The sequence below is a fragment of the Vombatus ursinus genome, unplaced genomic scaffold, assembly GCF_900497805.2.
Source record: "Vombatus ursinus unplaced genomic scaffold, bare-nosed wombat genome assembly UNPS02014802.1, whole genome shotgun sequence".
NCBI lineage: Eukaryota > Metazoa > Chordata > Mammalia > Diprotodontia > Vombatidae > Vombatus > Vombatus ursinus.
The window spans coordinates 26,317,347-26,342,520 of NW_020954580.1; the positions used below are offsets into that span (position 1 = coordinate 26,317,347).

At 40.4% G+C, this 25,174-nt stretch overlaps 1 protein-coding gene and 1 long non-coding RNA gene across 9 annotated transcripts in view; one reads left to right on the forward strand and one right to left on the reverse strand.

Annotated features, from left to right (window-relative positions):
- The window catches only part of SLC25A30 (solute carrier family 25 member 30), a 98,165-nt gene that overhangs the window by 17,888 nt on the left and 55,103 nt on the right, over positions 1 to 25,174 (reverse strand). For 2 of the 8 annotated variants that reach the window (XM_027873635.1, XM_027873628.1), the window contains exons 1-4: positions 8,917 to 8,956; positions 7,568 to 7,686; positions 6,021 to 6,152; positions 1,714 to 1,861 (exon numbers count right to left, since the gene is read on the reverse strand). In XM_027873635.1, coding sequence (XP_027729436.1) covers positions 1,714 to 1,861; positions 6,021 to 6,084 — 212 coding nt within the window. In that variant the 5' untranslated portion in view covers positions 6,085 to 6,152; positions 7,568 to 7,686; positions 8,917 to 8,956. Of the gene's footprint in view, positions 1 to 1,713; positions 1,862 to 6,020; positions 6,153 to 6,330; positions 6,424 to 7,567; positions 7,687 to 8,916; positions 8,957 to 20,202; positions 20,330 to 25,174 lie in introns of those variants that run through there. The other 6 variants (XM_027873631.1, XM_027873634.1, XM_027873630.1 and 3 more) reach the window with 5 other exon arrangements.
- LOC114051352 lies at positions 19,384 to 20,608 on the forward strand. The gene is made up of 2 exons (XR_003570141.1): positions 19,384 to 19,470; positions 20,347 to 20,608. It is a non-coding gene; the product is annotated as an uncharacterized LOC114051352 (long non-coding RNA).

Below are 25,174 nucleotides of genomic sequence, written 5' to 3' on the forward strand. Positions count from 1 at the left end.
TCTTATGATAGGCTTATCTTTCACACTAAAATTGTATCAACCAATTTCTTGATTCAAAGCCTAAGCTCAATCATCTCAACTCAATGTAAGAAAATAGTCTCTTCTTAACTTTTGTCATTTGTTAGCTTAATAAATATAAATCAGTAATCAGCCTTTCACATCATCAGTGAAAATATAAGTGAACACATAATTCTGACTATCAGCTACTGCCAGAATTAGACATATGAAGAACTGTGATGGACAGAAAATTTGAGAGACAGTTTCTGAGTAATTAATCTAGGTAATGATTAATTATCTAGAAACAATGTCTCTTGAACTTTTTATACATCACAGAACATTATTCATTATAAAGGATTTCAGTTTCTGTCTGCAAAGCATCATGAAATACGGTCATTGATTTTCATGGTTCATTTTACAGGATCGTAGATTTAAGGCTAAAAAGAACATTAGAGATTATCTGATTGTACACTCTCATTTTAAAGATGAGGAAACTGAGGCCCAGAAAGATAAAGTCATACCAAAGTCACCCAATAGTTAAGTTGAAGAGCTTGGATTCTAACGCACATCCCCTGATTCTATATCTAGTACCCCTACCTCTATACATGTTAATATAGTGAAAACATTTTTCATTAGATGGGATGACAAATATCACTCCGGTATTTATCTAAGGTAGCAGTTCCCACAAAGTATGATCTGTGGATCCCTGGGGGTTCCACAGACCCTTTCAGGGGTCCAAAAGATATTTTCAAAATAATATTAAAATGCTATTTGACTATTAATAGGCAAAATTATTGCTCCTCCCTTTTCTAACTGCATATTGTGTTAAGCTAGATTTTCTTCACATACCTCAATCAAAACAACATATCACAAAAGACTAAATGCAGAAACAGACAGGAGAACCCAATTATCTTCAATTAAGTTAGACATTAAAGAAATTTACAAAAATATGTAAAACAATGCTATTTTTCTTACTATTGTTTTTGTTTTGGAAAATAGTTATTATTCATTAAAATATTATAATTATATTAACATAGAATGGGTTTGTTATTATTTCAAATAAATTAGTAAATATTTTAAAATTCTGTCAGTTTTTATTTCTAATGCAGTAAATATCAATAGACATAACCCATATACACAAAAGCTCTTTGGGGTTCTCAATAATTTTAAAGACTGTAACAAGGTCCTGAGGCCAAAAGGTTTTAGAATTACTGATCTAAATAGGCCATACTCCTAAAATGAAATCTATTTGAAAGGTAAAAACATACAAAAAATAGAGATAGCCTGAACTAAAAAAAATCACTGATTAAAGGCTGCATTCTGGCTTTACACAAGGTAGATGTAGAAGGGAAAGTGCTACCTCCATACAAATCAAATAACAAATATAGTACTATACTACACAATATATAATATACAATATATAGATTATAGAAAGATCTCACTAACTCGGGATAACATAAGTAAGTAAAGGTAATTTGAAACAATGGAATATCTGTATCTGAAGTATGAACAATTAGGTGATGCAGCAGACAACAGAAAAATAAATGAATAGAAATTAAAACTATGAAGAAAAAAATCTTGATTTTTATCACATTTTCAAAGATCATAAAAATCTCTTTTATTTTCTCTTTAAGCAATTCTATGGAGAACTCTATTGATTTTAGAGGTTTTCCTCACCACTAAAAATAAAATAAATGCATAATAAATTTTATTTACCCAGAATACAATGCTTTCAGCCCTTCTTCTCTGAATATCCTTACTAATGCATGTAACATTCCTCGATATCGAATTTCCTTGAATTTGGCATCATTTGTCTGTCCCTGAATCTGGAGACGTGTCTTGGTTAAATCAATTGGAAAAGTACCTTAAAATTTAAAATACAGAAATTAATATAGAAACTAATTTTAAAAACTTCACTCTAGGCTATATAAAAAGAAGATAAGAATTAAACAATAGTAGTCACATGATAATTTATTTTTTCATATTCCCTTGTGTTCAGAATCAGTCATAAAATAATGCAAGAAATTTATCAGTGCTGCACATATATATGTATATATGAAAACACATATTTATGCATACAAATATATGAAAGCATATTTTACACATATATGAGCGCACGCGAGCGCGCGCACACACACACACGTCCAAAATACTGATGTTTCCTCACTGAATTTTTTGTACAAGCTAAGTAACCCCAAAAAGAATAGCAATGAGACCTTAATATTTCTGTGTCTAAAGAAACAAATTAATACCCAGAAAGTAATACTTAAATTAATGTTAATGGAAATCAGATAAAATGTTCATTTTCTGAAAAAAAAAATACTCTAACTTCCTATACACCAAAAAGGTTTAACACTATTCACTTAGAAGAGACTAGTACTTAGCTGACCATGGATTTGTTTATTGAGTAACTGAGTTAGGAAGGCAATTGTAGATACAAAGCTTGGCTTTTAGGTGTGTGCAGTCTAAATAGGAAGACTGAATGCATACAACTGAAAAATACATATAATGAAATACATATTGCAAAGTTTTTATAGAGAAAGAAGATCAAAGAATCTCAAAGGTTATCTAGTCCAAATCAAAGTTGGGTCAGAATCCTTCTACACCATCCCTGTAAGTCAAGGGCTTGTTCGTGTCATGGACCACTTTGGTAGTCTGGTGAAGCCTATGGACCTCTTTCCAGAATATTTTTAAGTGCACAAAAATGAAATACATAGGATTACAAAGGAAATTATATTGAAATACACTTATCAAAATATTTTAAAAACCAATTCACAAACCTAAGGTTAAGAACCCTGCTATATGTACTCATTCAATTTTTAAAAAATAAATTTCTTTATTTAGTATTTTATTTTTTCCCCAGTTACATGTAAAAACAATTTTTAATATTCATTTTTAAAACTGAGTTCCAAATTCTCTCCCTTCTCCCCCCTCACCTAGACCAATTTCTTAATAAAGATCTCTAGTGATAGGTAACCCACTACTCATTTCATTTCAAGACATATATAAAGTACCTACCATGTAAAGATGAATGAGATAGGTGCTTGAGAAAATATAAAATTTAGATAGAATGGTCCTTGCCCTCAAGCAGCTTATGGTCTAGTAGGGGCATAAGACATACACAAAAATATCTAAAACATATACTATTATATGATAAGTGCATTAAAAGAGGTGCTGAAAGAGTACAGAATAAAGCCCAAAGAGGATGGCAATTAGTTAACAGGGGATGATCAGAGGAGGCTTCATCAAAGAAAGGGCATTTAAGTTAGACTTCAAAGGATAAGTAACATTCAACAGGCAAAGACTGAGAGAAAGAGATTATTCTTGTTATAGACTACAAAAGCCAGATGTGGAAAAGCATTATATGCATTCAAGAGACAAAAGTGTCAGCCAGTTTAAGTAAAGCATAGAATGCACTACAGGTAAATCTGAGATAAGTTTGGAGGGGAAGGGTGGCGTTGGATTGTGAGGGGCTTTGCATATCATACAAATCTTAGATTTGCAGTGAACCACAGAAGTCAGTTTGAACTATATTCAAAGGGCAATAAGAACCATGGAGGTTTTCTGAGCAGAGTAGCGATTAGACTAGATTTATGCATAAGGAAAGTTAGTCTGATAGCAGTATAATACATGGTTTGGAAGGAAGAGGAATATAATAAGACTAATGACAGTGAAGAGAAGAGAGGGATGGGATGATAAAGGGGTAGAACTATTTTACATGGACCCAGAGAGCAGAACTAAGAGACTGGGACCAAAAAATCCTTCATTCCTTGCCACACCTGCCTCCAACACACACACACATACACACACACACAGTATGTATGTACATACATACATACGCACCATTGTCTACTCACATCACACTTAACCTACATTTTGGGCAGTTGACTTTTGAACTCAAATGGAGAACTTTATATTTAGCCTTATTAAATTCAGTTCATTGTTACAACCTGCCTGACAAGATCCTTTGGGATCCCAAGTGGGTTATAAAACATATTAACCGTTACTCCCAAATTTCTCTGTTCGACATCTGACCAGCATGAAATCTATGTCTTCATCCAACTCATTAATTAAAATGTTGAACCAAACAGACAGGGCATGTGGCACTCTTGTGGAGTCCTTCATCTAGACTAACGTAAGTTCATGAATCCTTCCCTTTTGGGTCTGTTTGATTATTCAGTCAGATCCAAATTCATGGAACCTGCATTATCATCAAAACCACAAATATTCATTGTGCCCATAAACTTAACATGAGAAACTGTCAAAATTCTAAAATCCTGCTATACAAGCCAATTCAACTAATATTTATTAAGCACGTACTATATGCAAGGCACCGTGCCCTCAAGGAGCTTACATTATCCAATCTCCTCCTCCAACAAGAGGCAGCTTGGTGCAGTGGACAGGGCACTTGCTCTGGCATCAGAAGACCTAGGTTCAAATTCAGCTTCTGATGCTTGTTGGTGGGACCCTGCTTCCTTCACTTGCCTCCTTAGGCCTCAGTTTTTTTATCTTGTAAAACAATAGAGTTGAACTAGATGAATTTTGAGATTCCTTTCGGCTCTCACTTTGGGATTCTATGATCATGATCCACAGTCTGTTTTTGTTATGGTCATTTCAGTTATGTCCAACTTTTCGTGACCCTATTTGGGGTTTTCTTGGCCAAGATACTGGAGCGGTTTGCCATTCCCTTCTCCAGCTCATTTTACAGATGAGGAAACTAAGGCAAACAGGGTTAAGTGACTTGCCCAGGATCACATGGCTAGTAAGTATGTGAAGGTCACATGTGAACTCAGGAAAAGGAGTTTTCCTGACACCAGGCCCACCATGCTATCAACTGCACCACCTAGCTGCCACAGTCTACTCTAGTCATTCTCCTCAAAAAGCAGTAAGGATCACCTGTTATGGCTTTTTTTTTTTTTTGGCTGAACCCATGCTGGCTCAAAATTATCATTTTCCTTTCCAAGTTCTGATAGACCATCCTTCTTGCTGAATTAAGACATTGGAAGTAGGGATCAACACAGAGAACATACATGGTTAATCAGCAACCATCCCGTTCCTGCTTCCACCTACACTCAACAAGGAAACTACACAATTCTTTCTCCATACGATGCATCTTCTATTCCATCACCACCCACAAGGGGCTTTATCTGACTTTGCCCTAAATCAACAGAAAAGGCAGACTAGAAATTCTACTGGGCAAAAGAAGTGTGCTTAGGTTCAAAAGAACGGAATACAGTAGACATGGGAAAATCGGACATGATGGAACTCAATAACCTAGTGTTCAATAAATAAGAAAGTATAAATTACTTATGAAAGTTATTTGATTTTAAAAAAACTGCTTGGAAAACGGGAAAGCAATTTGGCAGGAAGTAGGCTTAGACCAACATTTTACATCATATACCACAATATAGATATTTGATGTTAATATTAAAGATTATATATTTTAAAATTTAGAAGAAAAGCTAGGGTTCAAAGGATGAATATGGACAACTTATCAAGAATCTGTGGATAATCAGGAGCCAATTAAGTAATTACAGATACAGTGATGTATATCCTACATGCTCAAGAGTCATTAGAGTGACGCCAGCCAATTAGAGTTTCTTTCTGTGTAAACCTATAAACTGTGAGTTACCTGTAGCACTGGAGGGAGAAAAGGTAAGACAGATAAAGGGAGATGAATGAAAAAAGTACAAACAAATGACCCCAAAATTTCCTTCAGCCCACAGATTTAACACTTCACCCAGTGAACCTTGAACCACAGCTACTAATAAACAGCCAAAATGGCTTGTTTTGTTTAAAAAAAAAATTTACCAAATATTGAACATTTTGAACTCTGAAGTTAATGTCCCATGACCCAATGCTTTGCACTTGAGATCTGTTTACATTCAAACAGTATTTGTTGGTTTAAGATTAAACACCACTATGTGGAGCTACTTACTACGTGGTGCTATTACGTGGCACGACTACGTGGAACAGGCAAAATAACACAATTAAAACATCCCCTATTGACTTGTTTTCCTTACCACATTCTGCAGTGATAGAGGCCAAACCTCCATAGACAAATGGTTTCCAGCTAGGAGCAGACATTCTTCTGGTCTATGTTTTCTCCCCTTTTCAACTGACCAAAGCACATCAATGATTAATAGGGCTGTTTCCTACAGACACACAAATAAGATATTTCACAGTTACAACTTCTCACAAGACTGAGTTTATTTTCCCTAAGCACTTCACATTTTCTTTCATTTGAGAGAAGTTTGAAAAGAACCAAAGGTAGGGGTCCCCAAACTGTCAATGGTACAATAAAGGTCCGTGGGAACAGATACTAAAACATACCTTCCTCCCCTCCGTAGAAAAGTAAGGGGCTATCAGGGCAGAATGTTGTATACATTGTCAGATCAGTCACTGCATCAGGTGCTTTTGCTGGTGTTTTTCTTTAACTGGAGGTGGAGTGGAAGGAGGGAAATGGTCTCATTTCCAGATATGCTTGGGATGTTAAAAAGACATCAATAAAATCTATTTTTAAAAATGAAACTAAAAAAAAATTTTTAAATGTTTTTTTCAGTTTTAAAAGGGGCAAGTAGGTGGTGCAGTGGATAAAGCACCAGCTCTGGAGTAAGGAGGACCTCAGTTCAAATCCAGCCTCAGACACTCGACACTTACTAGATGTGACCCTGGGCAAGTCACTTAACCCCAACTACCTTGCCAAAAAAAAAAGGAAAGAAAGTAAAACAAATGTAGTTCTCAGCTATATAATTCAGGCTTGCATTGTCTTTCAGCTGCCACTCTTTTGTCCACTTCTCCATGGTTACTGGTGAGTCTACCTAAGAAGACAACAAAGCTAGCAACAGCCACAGGCAAAAGGAACTTCCTCTCAGTACCTGGAAATCCACCGCCCGACTCAGAATCAGTGATCACAAATCAGAAACTTATGGAATTCAGAAATGGAAGAGACAACAGATGTCATCTAACCCGGCCTCTTCATTTTACAAATGAGGCAACTAAGGAAACTCATTTTACAAATGAGACAGAGACTTCTCAGAGGTCCTGCAGTTAACACTAATGGAAGAAAAAGAATTGTTCCCTGGCCCTCTGACTCCCAGTCCAGTGTTCTTTCCACCGTGCCACCATGGAAAGTCAAAAGGAACCCCTCATCGAGAGGATGGACAGCTGGGGAATGTCATGATACACATATGCCCTCTCTACTCCTGTGGCCCATCGTCACTTCAATAAACTCCAGTGCCAAACTACAGTTTAGTTTCTGCACACACATAGACAAAACCACATTGAATCTGTTCCCTCCTGTTTCCTGTTGGTTGATATTACAGCAACTTCTACATGACCTCTCTAAAATGTCACTTGTCAAGTTCGTCATATGCCGATTAATCAATAAGTATTTATTAAGCAACTACTTACTAGGAACTGGGATACAAAGACAAAGATGAAACAGAGTCTGACCTCAAGGAGCTTATATTGTACCAAGGGGACATCATGTACACATGTAAGTATACACAAAATAAATACATAAATATAAGATCATTTTTGGAGGGGACCAGGAGAAAGTTAATAGCACCTGGAGGAATCAGGAATGGCTTCACATAGAAGGGGATGCTTGACCTGAGATGTGACGCACACATAGGACTCTGAGAAGCAGGCGTGAAGAGGTTGCGCATTCCAGATATGGGGGACTGCCTGTGGAAAGGCACAGAGATGGAAAGTTGAGAGACGTGTATAAGGAATAGTAAGAAGGTCAGTTTGGCTGAATTTTGGAGTGTCCAAAGGGGAACAATGCATGGTAATGTTAAACAGATTGGTCCTAAATATCAAACAGAGGAGCTTGCATACTACCCTATAGGTAAGAGGAAGCTACTGGAGTTTATTAAGTGGTTTATTAAGTGGTAACAAGATCTCACCTATCCCTTAGGGAAAATCACATGATTATATATGAATTGTATATGAATTGTATCTTCATCAGCCCCACCCCTTCACATATATACTTAGGCATATGTATAACGGTGAAGAGAAGCTTATGTCTAGAAACAAAGAAAGACAAATCAGTTAAGGTGTAGATGACCTTCCCTCAGTTATGATTATGGTTAAAAATGGGTTTCTAATTTACTTCAGACATTTTTGATAGCTCTAGATAACTGCTTTCATTTCACAGAAAGATGAAAATTCTCCAAGTACATATTTCTCTGCAGGAGCTCTCCTTGAAATCAATATTCTCTCTGAATGACAGTTCCCAGTCACATCCAGGGTCTTTTTTAATCTAACAAGTTACTTTTCACATTGGAATTATTACAAAGAGAAGAATCAATAGCTAGCTAGTTCCTACTAGCTATTTCCTGTTTCAAGATGTTTACCAAGTTCATTTGGTAACAACCCAATAGGGTAAAAGGTACAGAAATACCGAACTTGAAAACCATTCTGTATGATGTTCCATGATTTAGAGGTTTACAATGAAATGCCACAATAAAAAGAGGAAAAAAAATAATTTTTCTCATTATCTCTACTGACATTTTTCAAAGAACTTCTACAGGCCTGTTTCTTAGTCGCTCTAAAACTCCATTTTTTGGAGGGGGGGAGGTGCCCTTTCCATTACCCTCAAAGCAGTGGGAAAGTAACGAATCTAATCTGAGGGCTTAAAAATCTCCCCCTGCTACTCTTTCTGTGACCTTCTGAGATAAGTAATTTCCTCTCTGGGCCTCAGGTTCTTTATCTATAATAGGTTAAACTAGATGACCTCCAAGGTCCTTCACAGCTCTACAGGAGATCCACCTAGATGGATGACGGCCTGGAGTAAAAAAAAACCTGAGTTTAAATTGGACCTCGGACACTTCCTAACTGTCTGACCCTGAGCAAGTCAATTAACTTCTGCCTCAGTTTCCTCAACAGTAAAATGGATAACATGATAGCACCTACCTCACAGGGTTGTTGTGAGAATCAAGTGAGCTAATATTTGTAAAGCCCTTAGCACATTGTATGGCATACAGTAGGCACTTAATAAATGCCTGTTTCCTTCCTTCCCAGATCCATTAACAGTATATGAACCTGTAGTAACAACAAAATCAAAATCAACACTGGGCATTAATTCTCTAGCAGTACTTTACTCGAAGAATTATCTTGAATTTTACTAATCACTAGATTTTAGGGGATTTTTGTGTGGACCTGTGATTTCATTGATGTGGAGAGAATTTCTTCAACTGATACAATTCCTATATAATTTAATTTTAGGGAGTTGTTTGGGACAATGAAAGTTTAAATGATACTTATTTAACATACACTTTAGAAAACAATGTAAACCAAGTTCACAGTTTCGCATACAAGCCTCTTTTCTGTTCTTTGTATACTGAAGTGTTTATGTTTGCAAATGTTTGTTAAATTCATTCAACAAAAATGTTGAGAGGCAATGTGTACTGGATAAAGAACTGGTCTCTCTGGTCAGGAAGACTTGGATCTGAGTCTGGGCACTGGGCTTGGAGTCAGGAAGATCTGAGTTCAAATTCAGCCTCGGGCACTTACTAACTGTGTGGCCCTGTACAAGTCACTGAACCCCTATTTGCCTCAGTTTCTCACCTGTAAAATGGGGGCACACTGGAAAAGGAAATGACAAACCACTCCAGTGTCTTTGCCAAGAAAACCACGTGGACAAAAGGTCCATGGGGTCACCAGAGTCAGACACAATTGAATCACTGAAAAACAACAACATACTGGCTATTTGACCCTTGGCAGGTAACTTTGCCTCTCAGTGTCCCAGATAATTCTTTAAGACTATGCATGCAGAGCAGGTGCTGATCTGCACAGGTGGGGATTACTTGCACCAATGAAACCACAAGAAATTTTTTTACACCCACAGTAGTTAAGTAAGGGCACACAGGTGGTACATGTCAGGGTCACCATTTGAACCTCAGTCTTCCTGACTCCTCTATCTGATGGGGTTGGGATCTGGGCCCCAGAAAGGAAAAACCCTGGACTTTCCCACGTGGCCAAATCTCTGGCGTTTCCCTGAGGCTATAATCCCATTAACTCATCTTTCATTGTGGACCTCCCTATGGCCCCAGGCCACTTCTCCATTCTCCCTTGGCCATGTGGTCCAGGTCTCTAGAATTCTATTACCTCATAGACTACTTGGCCATCCTAGATCCCTCCCATAGTTTTTCTGTACATAAGGTCCATCTTGTCTACATTAAAATGCTTAGATTCTTATAATCTAGTCACTGCTGAGATTCTTAAAATCTAGCCACAGCTCAGATTCTTATAATCTAGCCAAGGCTTAGATTCTTATAATCCAGACACTGCTTACCCATGTTCAGACTCCTTAAGAGTCTGCCCAATATTGAAGAGGTTTACCTACAATTCCCAGAAAAACCTTAAAACTTTTAGACTCACTTATCTCTCTTTGACATCTTTCCTCCCCGGCCCCTGAAAAGAACCTGGCGGCTTAGTTTGTTACCGATCCCAGGAAAGCCTTAAAGTTTTAGAAACTGCCTTACTTCCCTTTAAAAGCAAACTTCCCCTTCCAGTTCCCTTCATTATCTATTCTCATAGTCTGTTCACATCACTCAGACATTCCAAAGGGAAATTCTCACCTGGACCCTTTTCCAAACAGTCCACCTCCCCCATCAACTGGCTTCCGAATTGTTTTGCCTTCCTGGCCATTCGCACCCTTAATCCTAGCTAGACGTCAGCGTTCTGTTCACCCCAGCTTGCTGGCCACCCCCATCCAGATCTCCCTAGACCCCTCCTCCCCTCACCCCTAAATGCTTGCCCACTCCTTAGACCCCTCCTCCCCTCACTCCAAACTGCATGGCCCCTCCCCCAGTCTGTACTTAAGACCCATCTTTCCCCCATTCTGACGCTGAGCTGTTCTCAAGCCTAGAAGCTGAGACCCCTCATGCCCGTGGCCTATCCACCCCAGCACCGACTCAGGCTCTGAGCTTTCTAACTGCCTCATGCTGCTTGCCCTTACAAGGGTCACCTGACCTCCTTAAATCCCATTTAGATCACTGGTGTTTGGGTTCCTTTGGAGTCTGGCCTATATGCTTATCTTTAATAAACTTTTTCTCTGGCTGGAAGAAGATCTGAGTTGAATTCATTCAGGCAGATCCGTACCGCGATCTGGGCTTTTTCCCATGATCTTGGGGTGCCTCTGTGCATCTAGTAGCACCCCAAAACCCCCACCCTCTTCAATATGATGGATGTTCTAATAAACCTTGTCTTTGGCTGAAAGAAGGTTTGGGTGGAATTCTTTCGGGCAGGATCTGCATGTTGTGATTTTGGGGTCCCAGCACCCCAGCACCCCGAACCCCTAAACTGCATCATATCCACCTTGATCTTATTTGATTAAATAAGACTCAAAGAGATACTACAGGAGAGCCAAACAAGAGATTATTCAATGACTGTTTAACATGTCAGGGTTAATACTAAAACCAAAGTTTATACCATTAATATTTTCTGAGATGCCACATTTTTTAAAGGTAACTGATTGCGGTGCGTGGCCTAAGATCTTAAGTCACTGATTAACTTCTCATCTCCTACGAGATGATGTCGGAAAAGTATTTTCATCTGGGTAGAAACCCTGGCCCTTCAGAAGGGTGCCAATAGAAACAAAGACCCAAGCAATGAGGGAATCATATTTTCATATTACTGTCTACACAAAGGTGTTAAGAACCATAGAAGATTTCATTTTATTATCTGTTGCTGTCATCATGAGCAAACCCACAACTAAATGCCCCCCTCACCTCTAAATGTATCTGCATCACTGTGTCTAAGGAACACCAGTTTGCAGGAAGGCACTTACTCTTCCACAGTTTTAATTAGCTGGGAAGAGGATGCAAATTCCCAAAATAACTTTTTTCCTTCCCTAGGACTAGATAAATTCCCAGAACACCCTAAGGCTAGTGGACTTTTCCACAGGAAGTGCTACCAATTTCCATGACTAAACCTCATTCAGAATCAAATTCAAGAGTTCTATGGTCTAGGAAGATTGTACCTCCAACAAAAGGGAGAAAGATATGCAGCCTAGGTCATTTAAATGGGTATAAAATTTTCATTTTTTCACTAGCCCTGAGGTCCTCTAGTTGTCATCTAATTACTACCACTTCTCATTTAATTAATAATACTACAACAGACTTGAAAATTTACAACAGACTTGAGAACTTTCTAGCATGATTCTACAAGGTTCTCTCATAAAGAAGTCCAGGGGACGTAGGGTGAGAATTGAGAGAGTGACCATTATGGGGAAGAGAGCTGGGTCCCACATCTTCAGTAGAAATAAATGTGGTTGCATTTTTCCTTGTATGAAAAAAAAATTCAATTCAACTCAACAAATATTTATTAAGTACCTACCCCATAAAGGCACTATGCTAAAGCTCGGAGCAAAGACAAAAGCAAAACAGTCCCTGTCCTCAAGAAGTTTATGTTGTACTGAGGCCATACAGTTTTTGCTTACCTATGCAGATAAATAAAAACAAAGTAATACAAAGCATAATTTCAAGAAGAAGAAAACATTAACCAAGCGGATTAGGAAAGGTAGCAAGGGAAGATGAAAGATTCTAAGTGGTGGGAGGGAGTGAGTGTATTTCTAGATCTGGAAGACCACCTTTGCCAATGCATAGAGGAAGACGTCCCTGGTCCAGGGAAGAGTTGACTAGGTGCCGAACTAGGGTGGAATCTCTGGGAATCACAGAGACAGACTCAACGTCTGGCAAAACTGATAAGAAATGGGAAGATGGGGCAGTAAGAAAGAGGAAGAGGAAGAGATAAGAATCTCTCAGAGGTTGTAACCAGAGTGACCAGAAGAATGATGGCACCTTTAACAGAAATAGGGGAGTTTGAGAAAGGGATGGTGGGGTTTAGAGGAACAGAGATGTTAAGTTTGAAATGCCTCCAGTATTAACAGTATGAGCTTATCATGTTAAACAGTCATTGGATAATCTCTTGTCTGGCATTTCTTTTGTAGTATCTCTCCCTGAATATTATCTAGTAAAGTAAGATCAGTGTGGATAGAGAGCAGGTCTTGGAGACAGAAGACCTAGGTTCAAATCATGACCTGACATGCACTACCTGTGTGACCCTGGGCAAGTTGCTTAACTTTATTGTTGTTCGGTCCGTCTGACTCTTCGTGACCCTATTTAGGGTTTTCTTGGCAAAGATACTGGAATGGTTTGCTATTTCCTTCTTCAGCTCATTTTACAGATGAGGAAACTGAGGCAAACAGGGTAAAGTGATACAGCTAGTGTCTGAGGCCAGATCTGAACTCAGGTCTTCTTGGCTCCAGGCCTACCACTCTACCCGACAGAGGTACAAGCTCTGGAAACCCCCACCCTGAACTTTCCTTGAATTTTCCCATGTGATCAAAGCAGTCTCTAGAGTTTGCCTGAGGCTATAATCCTATCAACTGGCCTTTCATTGTCCTAAACCCAATCTCCCAATTATCTGTTACCCTTAACTTACCCTAGCCCTCGGTTATCTGTTACCTGGATTTACCCGGCTACTTCCCACCCTTGATCCTATCTTGACCCCATTCTGCCTCCCAATCATTCCCATCAAGATCCTCCCTAGACCCCTCCTCCAGTCACCCCAGCCAACTAGCCACTCCCATCAAGATCTTCCCTAGATCCCTTCTCCAAGAGCCCTCCTCCAATCACCTGAAACTACTTGGCCACTCCTAGATCCCTCCTACAATCTTTCAGTATATAAGATCCATCTTGTCTCTACTGAGGTGCTCAGATTCTTAAAATCTAGCCAATGGCTGAGATTCAGTCTAGCCCGCTTGTCAACATGAGCATCACAAATGTTCAGATTCCTTAAGAGTCTGGCCAATATGACAGATCTTTAATAAACCTTGTCTTGGCTGAAAGAAGGCTTGGGTCGAATTCATTCAGGCAGGACTCACATGTTGCTATTTCTGGGTCCCAGCACCCCTCAACCTCAACATATCCACCTAGCTGTCTCTAACTTAACCTCCCAGGGCTTTAGTTTCCTCCTCTGTAAAATAAAGGAGTTGGATTAGATTAGTTCAGAAGTCGCTGTAAGTGCTAAATCTCTAAAAATAAGGCTGAGTCATGTACTGGGAGTGAAGAGATGGGTTCTAGTTCTAGCTTTGCCACTAACTATTGCATGACCACAGAGAAGTTGCTTCTCTCTAGGGTTCATTTTGAGGGCATTTGATGAAATAGTTTCTAAGGACTCTTCCAGGCTTGAAATTCTCTCTCAGCAGATGACCACACAACCTACTTTATTGAAATGATTAAAGCTAGCCATCTAGGCTACCCCACATCCTCTTTCTGATACCTAAAAACCTGTAGCCCTTTAGCTATACTCTCCTCCTCTCTGGTCTCAGAGGATGAAGTGATTCCTCCCCTCCCCATCTTGCCAAGGCTGAATCACCCTTACATTCTTATTCTAATCACCTCTTGTCTTTTTCAGGACCTTCTGCTACCCATAATGCCCTCAGTTTCAGCTTCAATCTCTTCCATTCTAAGCACTCCCTCTACTCTGCCTATAACCACACTTAAGAATTCCTTCAAGTTATCACTTCTCTGTCACTTCATCCCCAAAACTTCTAGAAAGACCTAGAAAGTCTACATTACCTGCCTCTATTTCCTCACCAACCTCATTTCTCAATCCCAAGCAATCTTGCTTCTATACCACACCCCACTCTATTCAAATTATCCTCTACAAAACTACCAATGATCTAATTTCAAATCCAGGAAACTTCTCTCAGTTATTTTCTTCCTTAAGTCCCTCAGTGGTATTTGACACACTTATTCGCTTGTCCTCCTTTTTGATTAGGGTTTTCTCCACCCTTGTCTTCCAGGATATAGCTCTCACTCAATTTAGTCAGTCGTCTGTTGACAAGCATTTATTATGCTCTTATTATATGTCAGACACAATTTAATAACCACTTATTAAATGCTTACTATTAGCAAAACACCATGCTAGGGCTTTCATTAAAAGATGAAAAATAAAACAGCTTACTATAGTTTATACAAAGGGCAAAGGAGAGGCCCAGTAAAAGTGTCTTAGGAAAACCTGAGGAAGAAAAGAGCACTTTCCACTGAGGTCTTCATAGTCGTCCTACCTCTCTCTGGCTTCTCTTCATTTCTCTTCACCTTTTCTGGTTCCCCTTCTTGCTCCCTCAGTGTGGGCTTTCTCCTTAGTTCTTTTTTCTACATCATTTCAGCCACTCCCATTGTCTTAATATTACCTCTACGCAAATAAGCTCAATTCTCCAGGTCTAATGTGGTGTGGCCCAATGCCTTTTGAATATCAATCTCCAAATAGACATTCTGTCAGCTCCTTAAATTCAGGATGTTCGAAACTGAACTCATTTTCACCTCTAAACTCATCCTTTTCCTATTTCTACTGATGGTACCACCATCCTCCTACTCAAATTTGAAACCTTGCAGCTATCTTTGATTCTTTTCTCTCCCAACGTCCCCAACATCCACAATGGTGCTCAGTCCTTTTGACTCTACCTCCACAATCTCTTTTACAATCCAATTATCTTAGTGCCAATCCTCATAATCCCTCCTGAAATACTTTAATAACCTCCTAACTGGCCTCTCTCCCTCCAGAATCTCCTTTACATCACTTCTCAGGTCATATGTTTTGCATATATGTACATGCTGCTTCCCTCTTTTGCATGCAATCTTTTTGAGGACAGGAACTGTTTCATTTTTTTGCCCTTGTACCCCCTACACCTAGCAAAATAGGTAGCACGTACCCTTTAATAAACCATGTCCTGATTGATTTATCCTCCCAATGGATAAGTTTTATCATGTAACTGCTATTCAAAAACCTTGAAATGAACCAAGAGAACAATATACACAGTGACAAGTGAAACTCAACATCCCCAAAACTGAGCTCATTATCTTGCTCTCTTAAATACTCCTCTCTTGCAAACTTCCCATCTTCCCAGTCATCCAGGCTTGCAACTCAGATGTCATACTCTCTCACTCTCCATATCCAACCTGTTACCAAGTCTTGTTGCTTTTACTTTTGTAAGATCTTTCCTATATATCCCCTTCTCTCCTCTAATATATCCACCAACCTGCTGTAGGTTGTCACCTTCTCATGCCTGAACTATTGCAATAGCCTGCCCGGTTGGTCTCCTTGCCTCAAAACTCTCCCCATTCCAGTCAATTCTCGGCTCAGTGGCCAAATTAATCTTCCTAAAGCACAGATCCAGCCATGTCATTGCCCCTATTTAATAAAGTCCATTGGTTCCCTGTCACCTCCAGGATCAACTATAAAGTCTTCAGTTTGACAATCTGATCCCCTCCTATCTTTCCAGTTTCCGTATACCTTTCTCCCCTTCCTGCACTCTTCAGGATAGTGACAATGACCTCCTTGCATGTGTCACTCTATCTTGAGACTCCAGGTTTTTCACTAGCTGTTCCATCTGCCTGGAATACTTACTTTCCCTCCTGGCTTCCCCAGCTTCCTTCAAGTTCCAACTAAAATCCCAAATTCTGTTTGAAGCCTTTTCTGATCCCCCGTTAATATTAGTGCCTTCCCTCAACCACCTCCATATTTTCCCATATATATATCTTGTTTGTACCTAGTTATCTTCATCTTGTTTCTCCCATTAGACAGTGAGCTCTTTGAGAGGAGGGGCTATCTTTCGCCTTTTTCATTTAATCCCAAGAACTTAAGTGCCTAGCACAGAGTGGGCACTTAATGAATGCTTGTTGACCTATAACAGCAACGTAAAGGAAGGGATGAAGGAAATTGTTCTGAGGAACTTAAAAACCAACAAAGGTCTCAGAGAACAGATAATATTCATCCTCCTTCTTTGGGGACAGAATGTCATATACCCTGTCACACATGGTAGTTCTCCATATTGGATTTTTTTTCTTTGTCACAATGGAGCGATCAATCTGAAGGATTGGTAGAAATGTCTGTCATAAACACCATCAATAAAACTTAAAAAAATATTTCAGGTACAGATTTATTATCTGCAGGATAAAATACAAACTCCTTTGCTTGGCATTCAAAGATCCATGGAATTTATCTTCAATCTACCTTATGTCACAAGGCTCATCGAACTACTGCCTTCTCCCCATCCTGCTTCTCTAGACTCTAGATATAAACTAGACTCTAGATATAAACAAATAAATACACCATCCCCCATGTCTAAAACAAACTTGCATAGTGGATGAAACCTGGGACCAGATGTTAGGAAGACCTAAATTCAAGTATGGCCTCAGACATTTACTAGTTGTGTGACCCTGGGCAAGTCACAACCTGTTTAACCTCAATTTCCTTGACTGTAAAACAAAGAAAATAATAGCACCTACCCCACAGGGTGGCTGGGGAGATCAAAAAGTGTTTAGCACAGTGCCTGGCACATAGTAGGTGCTATATAAATGCTCATTCGTTCCCTCTCTGCCTGGAAATCTAACTCAATTTAAGGGCCACAACTTCTGTGAAGGTTTCCTAGATCTCTCCCAGGTAAAATCTAGCCTTCTTCTCTCTTTGAATTCCTATTCAGGGACTAACTCACTTTGTAATTTGCATAGTTATCTGTGTACATTTTATCCCATGACTTAACTCCAAGATCAGTTAGGTCAGGGACCTAAGTCATTCTTCATCTTTACATCACCAAAGATTAACTAGCACATACAAACTACATCCTTAATAAAGTTTTCTTGAATTAAACTGAACTCATTTAGACCTCTGTACAACTTAGGTCTTTCTCAGACTCAGAATTATCAATCTTTTGAAAATATAAAGAAATTACCCTTTAAATTGTGAGATAATCTCAGATTTTTAGCAAGTCAAAATCACACTGAGCACTTTTGGTTTGTCCAGGCCCCACAAATTTTATACTCTCTCTGCCACCATTACTTACCATTACAATTTTAAGTGCCTTCCTATCTTTCTCACCATAGAAGTATAGAACTGGAAGACCCATTCGAGATTATTTAGTTCAATTCCCTCATTTCACAGATAAATAAGGCCCAGAAATATTAAATGACTTACCCAACATCACTAGCTAGAGGCAGATTCAAGACTAGACATACCCAAGTTTCCTCCCTCCCCTGCTCCTTCTATTACACAGGACAGCTGGAAGCTGACCCCAACTGTGCAGCCCTCTGAGGTGGTTCACAGACTTAAAAGCAACTAATGGAACCAGGAAAAAAAAGTAAACTCCACAATAATAGATAAGCATGGACTCTAAAGATTGCTAATAACTCACCTGACAGTTTAAGGTTTACAAGGTGTTTTTCTCAAAGTCACTTTTTTGAGGCAAGTATTCCCTAAATTACCACTCCCATTTTACAGAAGGGAATAAGTGAGGCGCTAAGGCCACTGGGCTATAAAATTTCAGAACCAGGATTTAAACTTAGTTCTCCTGAATACAAATCCAACGCTCTAAATTATAACCCTGTTGCCTTCTAATTAAAAAAAAAAATAAAGTATACATGTAGCCCATAATACTCAAATGTGAGCTCGCTCTGCAGCCATGGGCATGCAATAAATCAAAAAAGTGAAAGCTCCTAGTCCTGGCTTGATGCTAGTAAGGGGCACCTGTGTAATGACTGAGACAGTTGCAAGCGTTGCTCTGTTCTGAGGTCACCCCAGGAGGAGTCCTTCAGCTCAGCCCTGTCCCCTACTGCCTCCTGAGTTGCCCTCAAACTGGAATTCTTGGGGACCAGGGAGGAGCCAAGCTTAACGCTCTAGCGCCCAGCCAGTGCCTGGCCAGCCCTGCGGGGCCAGGGCCGGGGCTGAGGGCTGGAGAACGATCCTGAGCCCAGCAGCTCTGGACAGCCTGGGAGGAATTGGAAGCTCAACCCCTCCTTCGTCTCTATAGCTCGGGGCCCCATCTGGGGCTGGCTTTCTCCAAGACCTTGACCATAAATGTCCCTGGAGCCTGGCGGAGAAAAAATTGGGGTGGGGTGGAAGAAAGAGGGGAAGCTGTCCTGCAAGCAGGAGCTCCGCAGGTCTGGGGGGCACGCGTGGCAAGCCTCGCGCTCTAGCCCCATCGTCTGCCCCTCCACCTCAGGGTGGGGGGCGGGGAGGAGGGAAAAGCCCCGCTGTTCCTCCTGGCCCCGGCGAGCCAAGGCGCAGGGAGCTCGCGGAACTTACCGGCGGCCCGCTCGGCGTTCGGGGTTGGGGTTCGGATACGCGGCCCAGGCAGCGAAGCAGCGACTCCAGCAGCAGCAGCAGCAGCAGCAACCGCGCTCCGGACGCAAAAAACCCTCCTAGCCGCGGTAGCTCTATGCCTTCAGTCCGCGTGGAAACCCCACCCCCCGCCTCTCCCGGCCGGCTCGCCTCCCATTGGTGGAAGCGGGTCCGGCTTCTGCGGCATGCCAACTGGCCTAGACCTGCCAGCAGCCGCCTGGGCGACTTCCCACGGCTTTCCGAGCTGGTGTGATAGGCAGCCGACTGAGGGGGGCAAAGGAAGCCAGCAAACCACATTTGCACGTTGTCTCCACCATTAGACTGGATGCTCCCAGAGGGCAGGTATTGGCTTTGCTACTCTTTGTATCTCCAGTACTTAAGCACAGTGCCTGGCACATCGTAGGCGAGGAATGAAGACTTGTTGACTGACCTCTTCTTCCTTTTCTGGTGGGTACAAGCAAGAAGTCCCCGGCATAAACCCCTAGCTGGGTGGATGCCTGGGGTGAAGGAACTAAGCAGGCCCGGGTGTGTGCGAGGCTTTTTGTTTGTTTTTTGTTTTGTTTTGTTTTGTTTGGGGAGGAAACGACAGGGAGAACCCTCCGGCCCAGTGGCTGCCTTGGCCCTGGTCGTGGCTCTTGCAAGTCAACGAGCATTTATTAAGCACCTACTAGGTGCCGAGCACTGTGCTAAACTCGAGGTACAAGAAAGAAAGAAAAAAAAGCAAAGACAGCGCCTTCCCTTAAGGAGCTCACAATCTGACGAGGGTAATTGCAGTCAACCACCTCACTTTCCTCCTCCGCTGCGGTGTGGGGTCGGGGGATATGCGGGCATTTCAATCGGCAGCTGACCTAGTCCAACCTCTCAAGATGCTGGGGGGCCCTTTAAGGGGAGGAAGCTCTTTCAGGAAGCCCCCTAGTTCCCCTACGTTTGCAGAGAGGGGGAAATTGTCGTAGCAGGAAGTAACGTGGTTCTGTGGAAAGAGCCCGGGCTGGAGAGCCAAAATACAGGGGTTTGTGTCCTAGCTAGCCACTTCCGTGTATTTAACTTACCCTCTTTGGCCAGAAGTTTCCTCACCTCTCAAATTAGGGGGTTGGACTAGGTGATTCCTTCCAGATCTAAGACCTGGGGGTGGGTGAGTGGCAGGACTCTTGATTTGATCCCCGAAATGAAAAGAAGACGCGCCCTCTTAGTCTCTCTGTTCTCAATTTCCTTTTTTAGGAGAAGGAAACTGCCAGTTCCTAGCTCCAGCTCCCAGGAGTCCTAACACAGATCTTAAGGACCGCTGTGTCTCTGCTCGATTTGGAGTTCCATGTGTGCCCCTAGGGTTTTCAGAAGGGTGGAGGAACCTTGCCGGTGGAAACATTGTTAGTTTCCCTATGTTGTATTCTGAATTAACTGTTGTTTGCTTAGAATGTTTTATGGCGACTTACAGAAACAGAAAATAAAACTATGTCAAAAGTATGTGTGTGAAAGGAGGAAAGGAGCTTGTAAATTTCTTCCTATTCAGGGCAACCGAACAAAGCAAAAGGTCATTTGGTTCGTTTGTTTTGCTGCTCGAGGATTTACAAGATGCCAGAATCCATGGAATGTACTTGGGGAACATATTACCTCGCTATTACATACTAGTAGAGATGAAAGAGATTTAAATTAAGAGCCAGCTAACCCAATTTCTTCATCGTACAAAGGAAACTGAGATCCAAAGAGATCTTAAGTTAACTTTGCTAAGATCATACAGCTGGTTAATGGCAGCAACCAAGTCCCAGGACCCCGCTGTCCTTGGCAATATATCCTGTAACCTGTCAATTAGAAACAATTGGAAACCACTTCATTTTCCCTCATACCATTTGCCTCCTCCTGACACATTACAATACTGTAAATTTTACAACCACCACCATAACCAGAAAATGGAAAGGTACTTTTTGTCATCTAGTGTTTGGTTGTAACCTTTTTTAAAAACTGGTTTTTTTAATTTGTTTTTTACCCTTTTCTATATTCCTGTTTCGTGTGTGTGTGTGTGTGTGTGTGTGTGTGTGTGTGTGTGTGTGTGTGTACCTAGTGTAGACAAATCTCCTGAAAAGGGGGATTATGTGTCCAGGTCATATTGTCCAGCCAGTCCCAGATGCAATTAAGTATTATGATTGCCAAAATGACTGGAGCAAAGAATTGTAAAAGCAAGCAAGAGAATACTTTCATTAGTCTCTAAAGCAAAGTAAATAAATGTGGTGCCAAAAAAAACCACACTAGTACATGATTCCTGAGGACTGGTGATGAACTAGTCTATTCACTTCTTAAGGTGAAGATAATGGATTCAGGATGTGCAATGAGATATATTTTGGACCCTAACAATGTAGGAATTTGTTTTCCTTATGATGTATTGTAGAGCTAAACCTAAATGTAGAGCATGATCAAAAATAATTAAACAGTAACAATTTTTTTGAAGAGCAGTTATCTAAGCTACCACTAAATGCTTATTAAAATGGAAACAAAAAAAAAAGTCAGAAACTGAAAGTCACAACAGTAGACTACTCAAGAAAGATATCTACCACATAGGAAGATCTGAACCCAGGACAAATTGAGAAGTAGGCAGTTATAGAATATAATCGATCAGTTAGGAAACATTTATTAAGTGCCTACTATGTGCCTGGCACTGTGCTAAACTCTGGGGTTACAAAGAGAGGCAAAAGACTGTCCCTGAACTCCAGTTTACAATCTAGTAGGGGAAATAATATGCAAACAAATATATACAAAGCAAGCTATATACAGGATAAATAGGAGATACTTAATAAAAGGAAGGAACTAGAATGAAGAGAGTTGGGAAAAGCTTACAGTAAAGTATTGAGATTTTAGTTGGGACTTAAAGAAAGCCAGAGAGGTCAGTGGTCAGAGCAGAGGAGAGAGAGCCTTCCAGGCATGGGGGACATCCAGAGAAAGTGCCTGAAGCCAAGAGATGCAGCCCAGAGATTCGATTTATCTTATTGGAGAATCATCAAAGTAGTCAGTTTCACTAGATCAAAGAGCACATGAAAGGGAATAAAGTTTATAAAACTGAAAAGATAGGAAGGGGCTAGGTTATGAAGCTCTTTAAGCACCAAACAGAACATTTTATATTTGGTCCTGGAGGCAATAGGGAGCCAATGGAGTATTTGTAGGAGGGTGATATGGTCAGACCCTCAGAATTAGGAAAATCACTTTGGTGGTTACATGGAAGATGGACTTGAATGGGGAGGACTTGAACTGAGTGGATCCACCAGCAGGCTGTTGGAATAATCCAGGTGTGAGGTGATGAATGGCTGTACCAGAATAGTAAGTGTCAGAGGAGAGGGTATATTCCAGAGATATTACAAAGTCAATACTGACAGGCCTTGGTAACAGATTGGATGTGGGGTGGGGGTGGGGGAGGTTGAGAGACAGTGAGGAATGGAGAACTGCACCTAGGTTTCAAGTCTAAGGGACTGGAAGGCTTGTGTTGCCCTTGACAGTAATGGGGATGGCAGGAAGGAGGGAGGGTTTAGGGGAAAAGATAATGAGTTTGATTTTGGACGTGTTGAGTTTAAGATATCTACCAGTCATCTGATTTGAGATGTCTGAAAGGCAGTTGGAGATGTGAGACTGGAGGTCAGCGGAGAGTAAGGCAGGAAAGGTAGATTTGAAAATCATCAGCATAGAGATGATAATTAAATCCACAGGAGCTGAGGAGAACACCGAGTAAAATAGTATGGAAGAAGAAGAGCAAAGGGCCCAGGACAGAATCAGGTGGGACTCCTATAGTGAAAAAGCATGATCTGGAGAAGCATCCAGCAAAGCAGACTTACTAGTTTTATAAGTCAGTCAGTAACTCTGAGCTTCCATTTCCTCACCTGTCTCCCTCACCTAAGGCCATTATTACATGCACTATCCATCCCACTGGGTGGTTGTTGGGAGGAAAGTGCATTGCAAACTATAAAACAGTTCATCTTTATATAGCATTTCAAGTTTTGCGATGTTATTTACAAAAGTTAACTTATTTAGTGAGCAGAACCAGGAAAACATTGTACACAGTAACAGCAACATTGTGCAATGACCAACTTTGACAGACTTAGCTCTTCTCAGTAATGCAATGACCTAAGTCAGTTCCAAAAGACTCGTGATGGAAAATGCTATCCACATTCAGAGAAAGAACTATGGAGTCTGAATACAGATTGAAGCATACTATTTTCTCTCTTTTTTTTCCCTTTCTTGTGGTTTTTCTCTTTAGTTCTGATTCATCTTTCACAACATGACTAATATGGAAATGTGTTTAATATGATGATACACGTATACACTATATCAGATTCTGTGCTGTCTTGGGGAGGGGAGTGAGAGAGGGGGGAAAATTCAGAACTCAAAATCTTATAAAAGTGAATATTGAAAACTATCTTTACATGTAATTGGAAAAAATAAAATACTATTAAGTGGCAAAAAAGTTATCTCATTTAATCCTTACAACTCTGGGAAGTGGATGCTATTATGATCCCAATATGCAGATGATGAAACTGAGGGCCAGAGACACACAGGTGAACTTGATTTTGAACTCACAACTTCTTGACTTCAAGTCCAATGCTCAGTCCACTCCATCAGTTTGCTCTCTAGGTAGCTAGGTGGCATAATTGATGGAGCTTTGAACTTGGATTCAGGAAATCCTGCCTTCAAATGCAGCCCCAGATACTAATTAGTTATGTGACTCAACAAGTCACTTAACCACTTTCTGCCTCAGTTTCCTCATTTGTAAAATGGGGATAAGACTAGCCCCTACCTCCCAGGGTTGTTGTCAGTCTCAAATGAGATGGTATTTGCAAAGTGCTTTGCAAGCCTTAAAGCACCATATAAATGCTAGCTATTAATATTAGTATGAAAGACTTAAATTTGAGGCATAATTGGTACTTTTGTTGATCTTTAATGCCCTCCACTTTTCCTTTTTGAACCTTTTCCTTTTTTTCAGTGTCTTCCTCTCTCTCACCTCACCCCATTCCCAAAGTTACCTATGCTCTTATGCTGCCCCACATTCCTAAATCTGATAAATCTCTGATACCTGAGGGTGTTAGTTTCTTTTGTCCTAGCCAGAAGTATTTGCATCTGAACATAGGCTTTTATTCAGAACGTAAAGGAATGAATCTCTAAAGAGGAAATATGTCTGTCAAAAAAAATTTTTTTAAACATATTTTCAGACCCAGGCTAAGAACTCCTGAAGCTATAGGGATACATATCTACCCAATGCTAGTTACAGTTTTCGGTTTAAAATGTGCTCTGAGTCCAACTCTGACTAATTTAAATAATGATCTTGGTTCTAGAAAACTAAAAATGAAACACTCCTGCCTTTTCTCAGTAGAGAAAAAGGAGCCCATGGATATAGAATTAGCATATATCATCAGACATGGTCACAGTGCCAGCTGGTTTTGCTTAATATTTTTGTTTTTCTCTGTTACAAGGAAGGAAGGATGGGGATGAGGGGGAGAGGAGGTAAGACAGTGATTCAAATGGAACTGACTTTGATATAAATGCATAAGGTAAAAAAATATTTTTAAAGTATGCTTTGAATTTAGTGTGCATTCAATAAATAAATGAATCAACTAAGAATTAATTGACCTACCAGGTAAGATCAGGTCAAGTAGCAACCCACATCTGACATCCTGAGACCTCACATGCATGCTTTATTTATTGTTAACTGGGAGTGAAGAAACATGAGGTATAGGATTTCCCTGGTAATCTTTGTTCTTCCTCCACAGGTCAAGCCGATCCTTGCTGTCATGATGGCTTTAGTAACAACGACATAAATTCCCCATAGAGTGGTTCAATGCCAAGCTTGTCCTACAGAGCAGATAAAACAATGACTAGGTAGCTCACTGGGAACTAGTTGGGATCCGCAGTCTTCTGTGTCATTGGGAGCTGGTCTATTTCTGCTTTTAATTTTCCAGCCACCTGGATGGTGGTCTTTACCACCATCTTTATTTTGCCTACTTCCCTGAAAAGGGGTGACTGTACTCTCATCTAGGAGTTACTGATTCATTCACAGTGAAGGCTTTTGTACTTT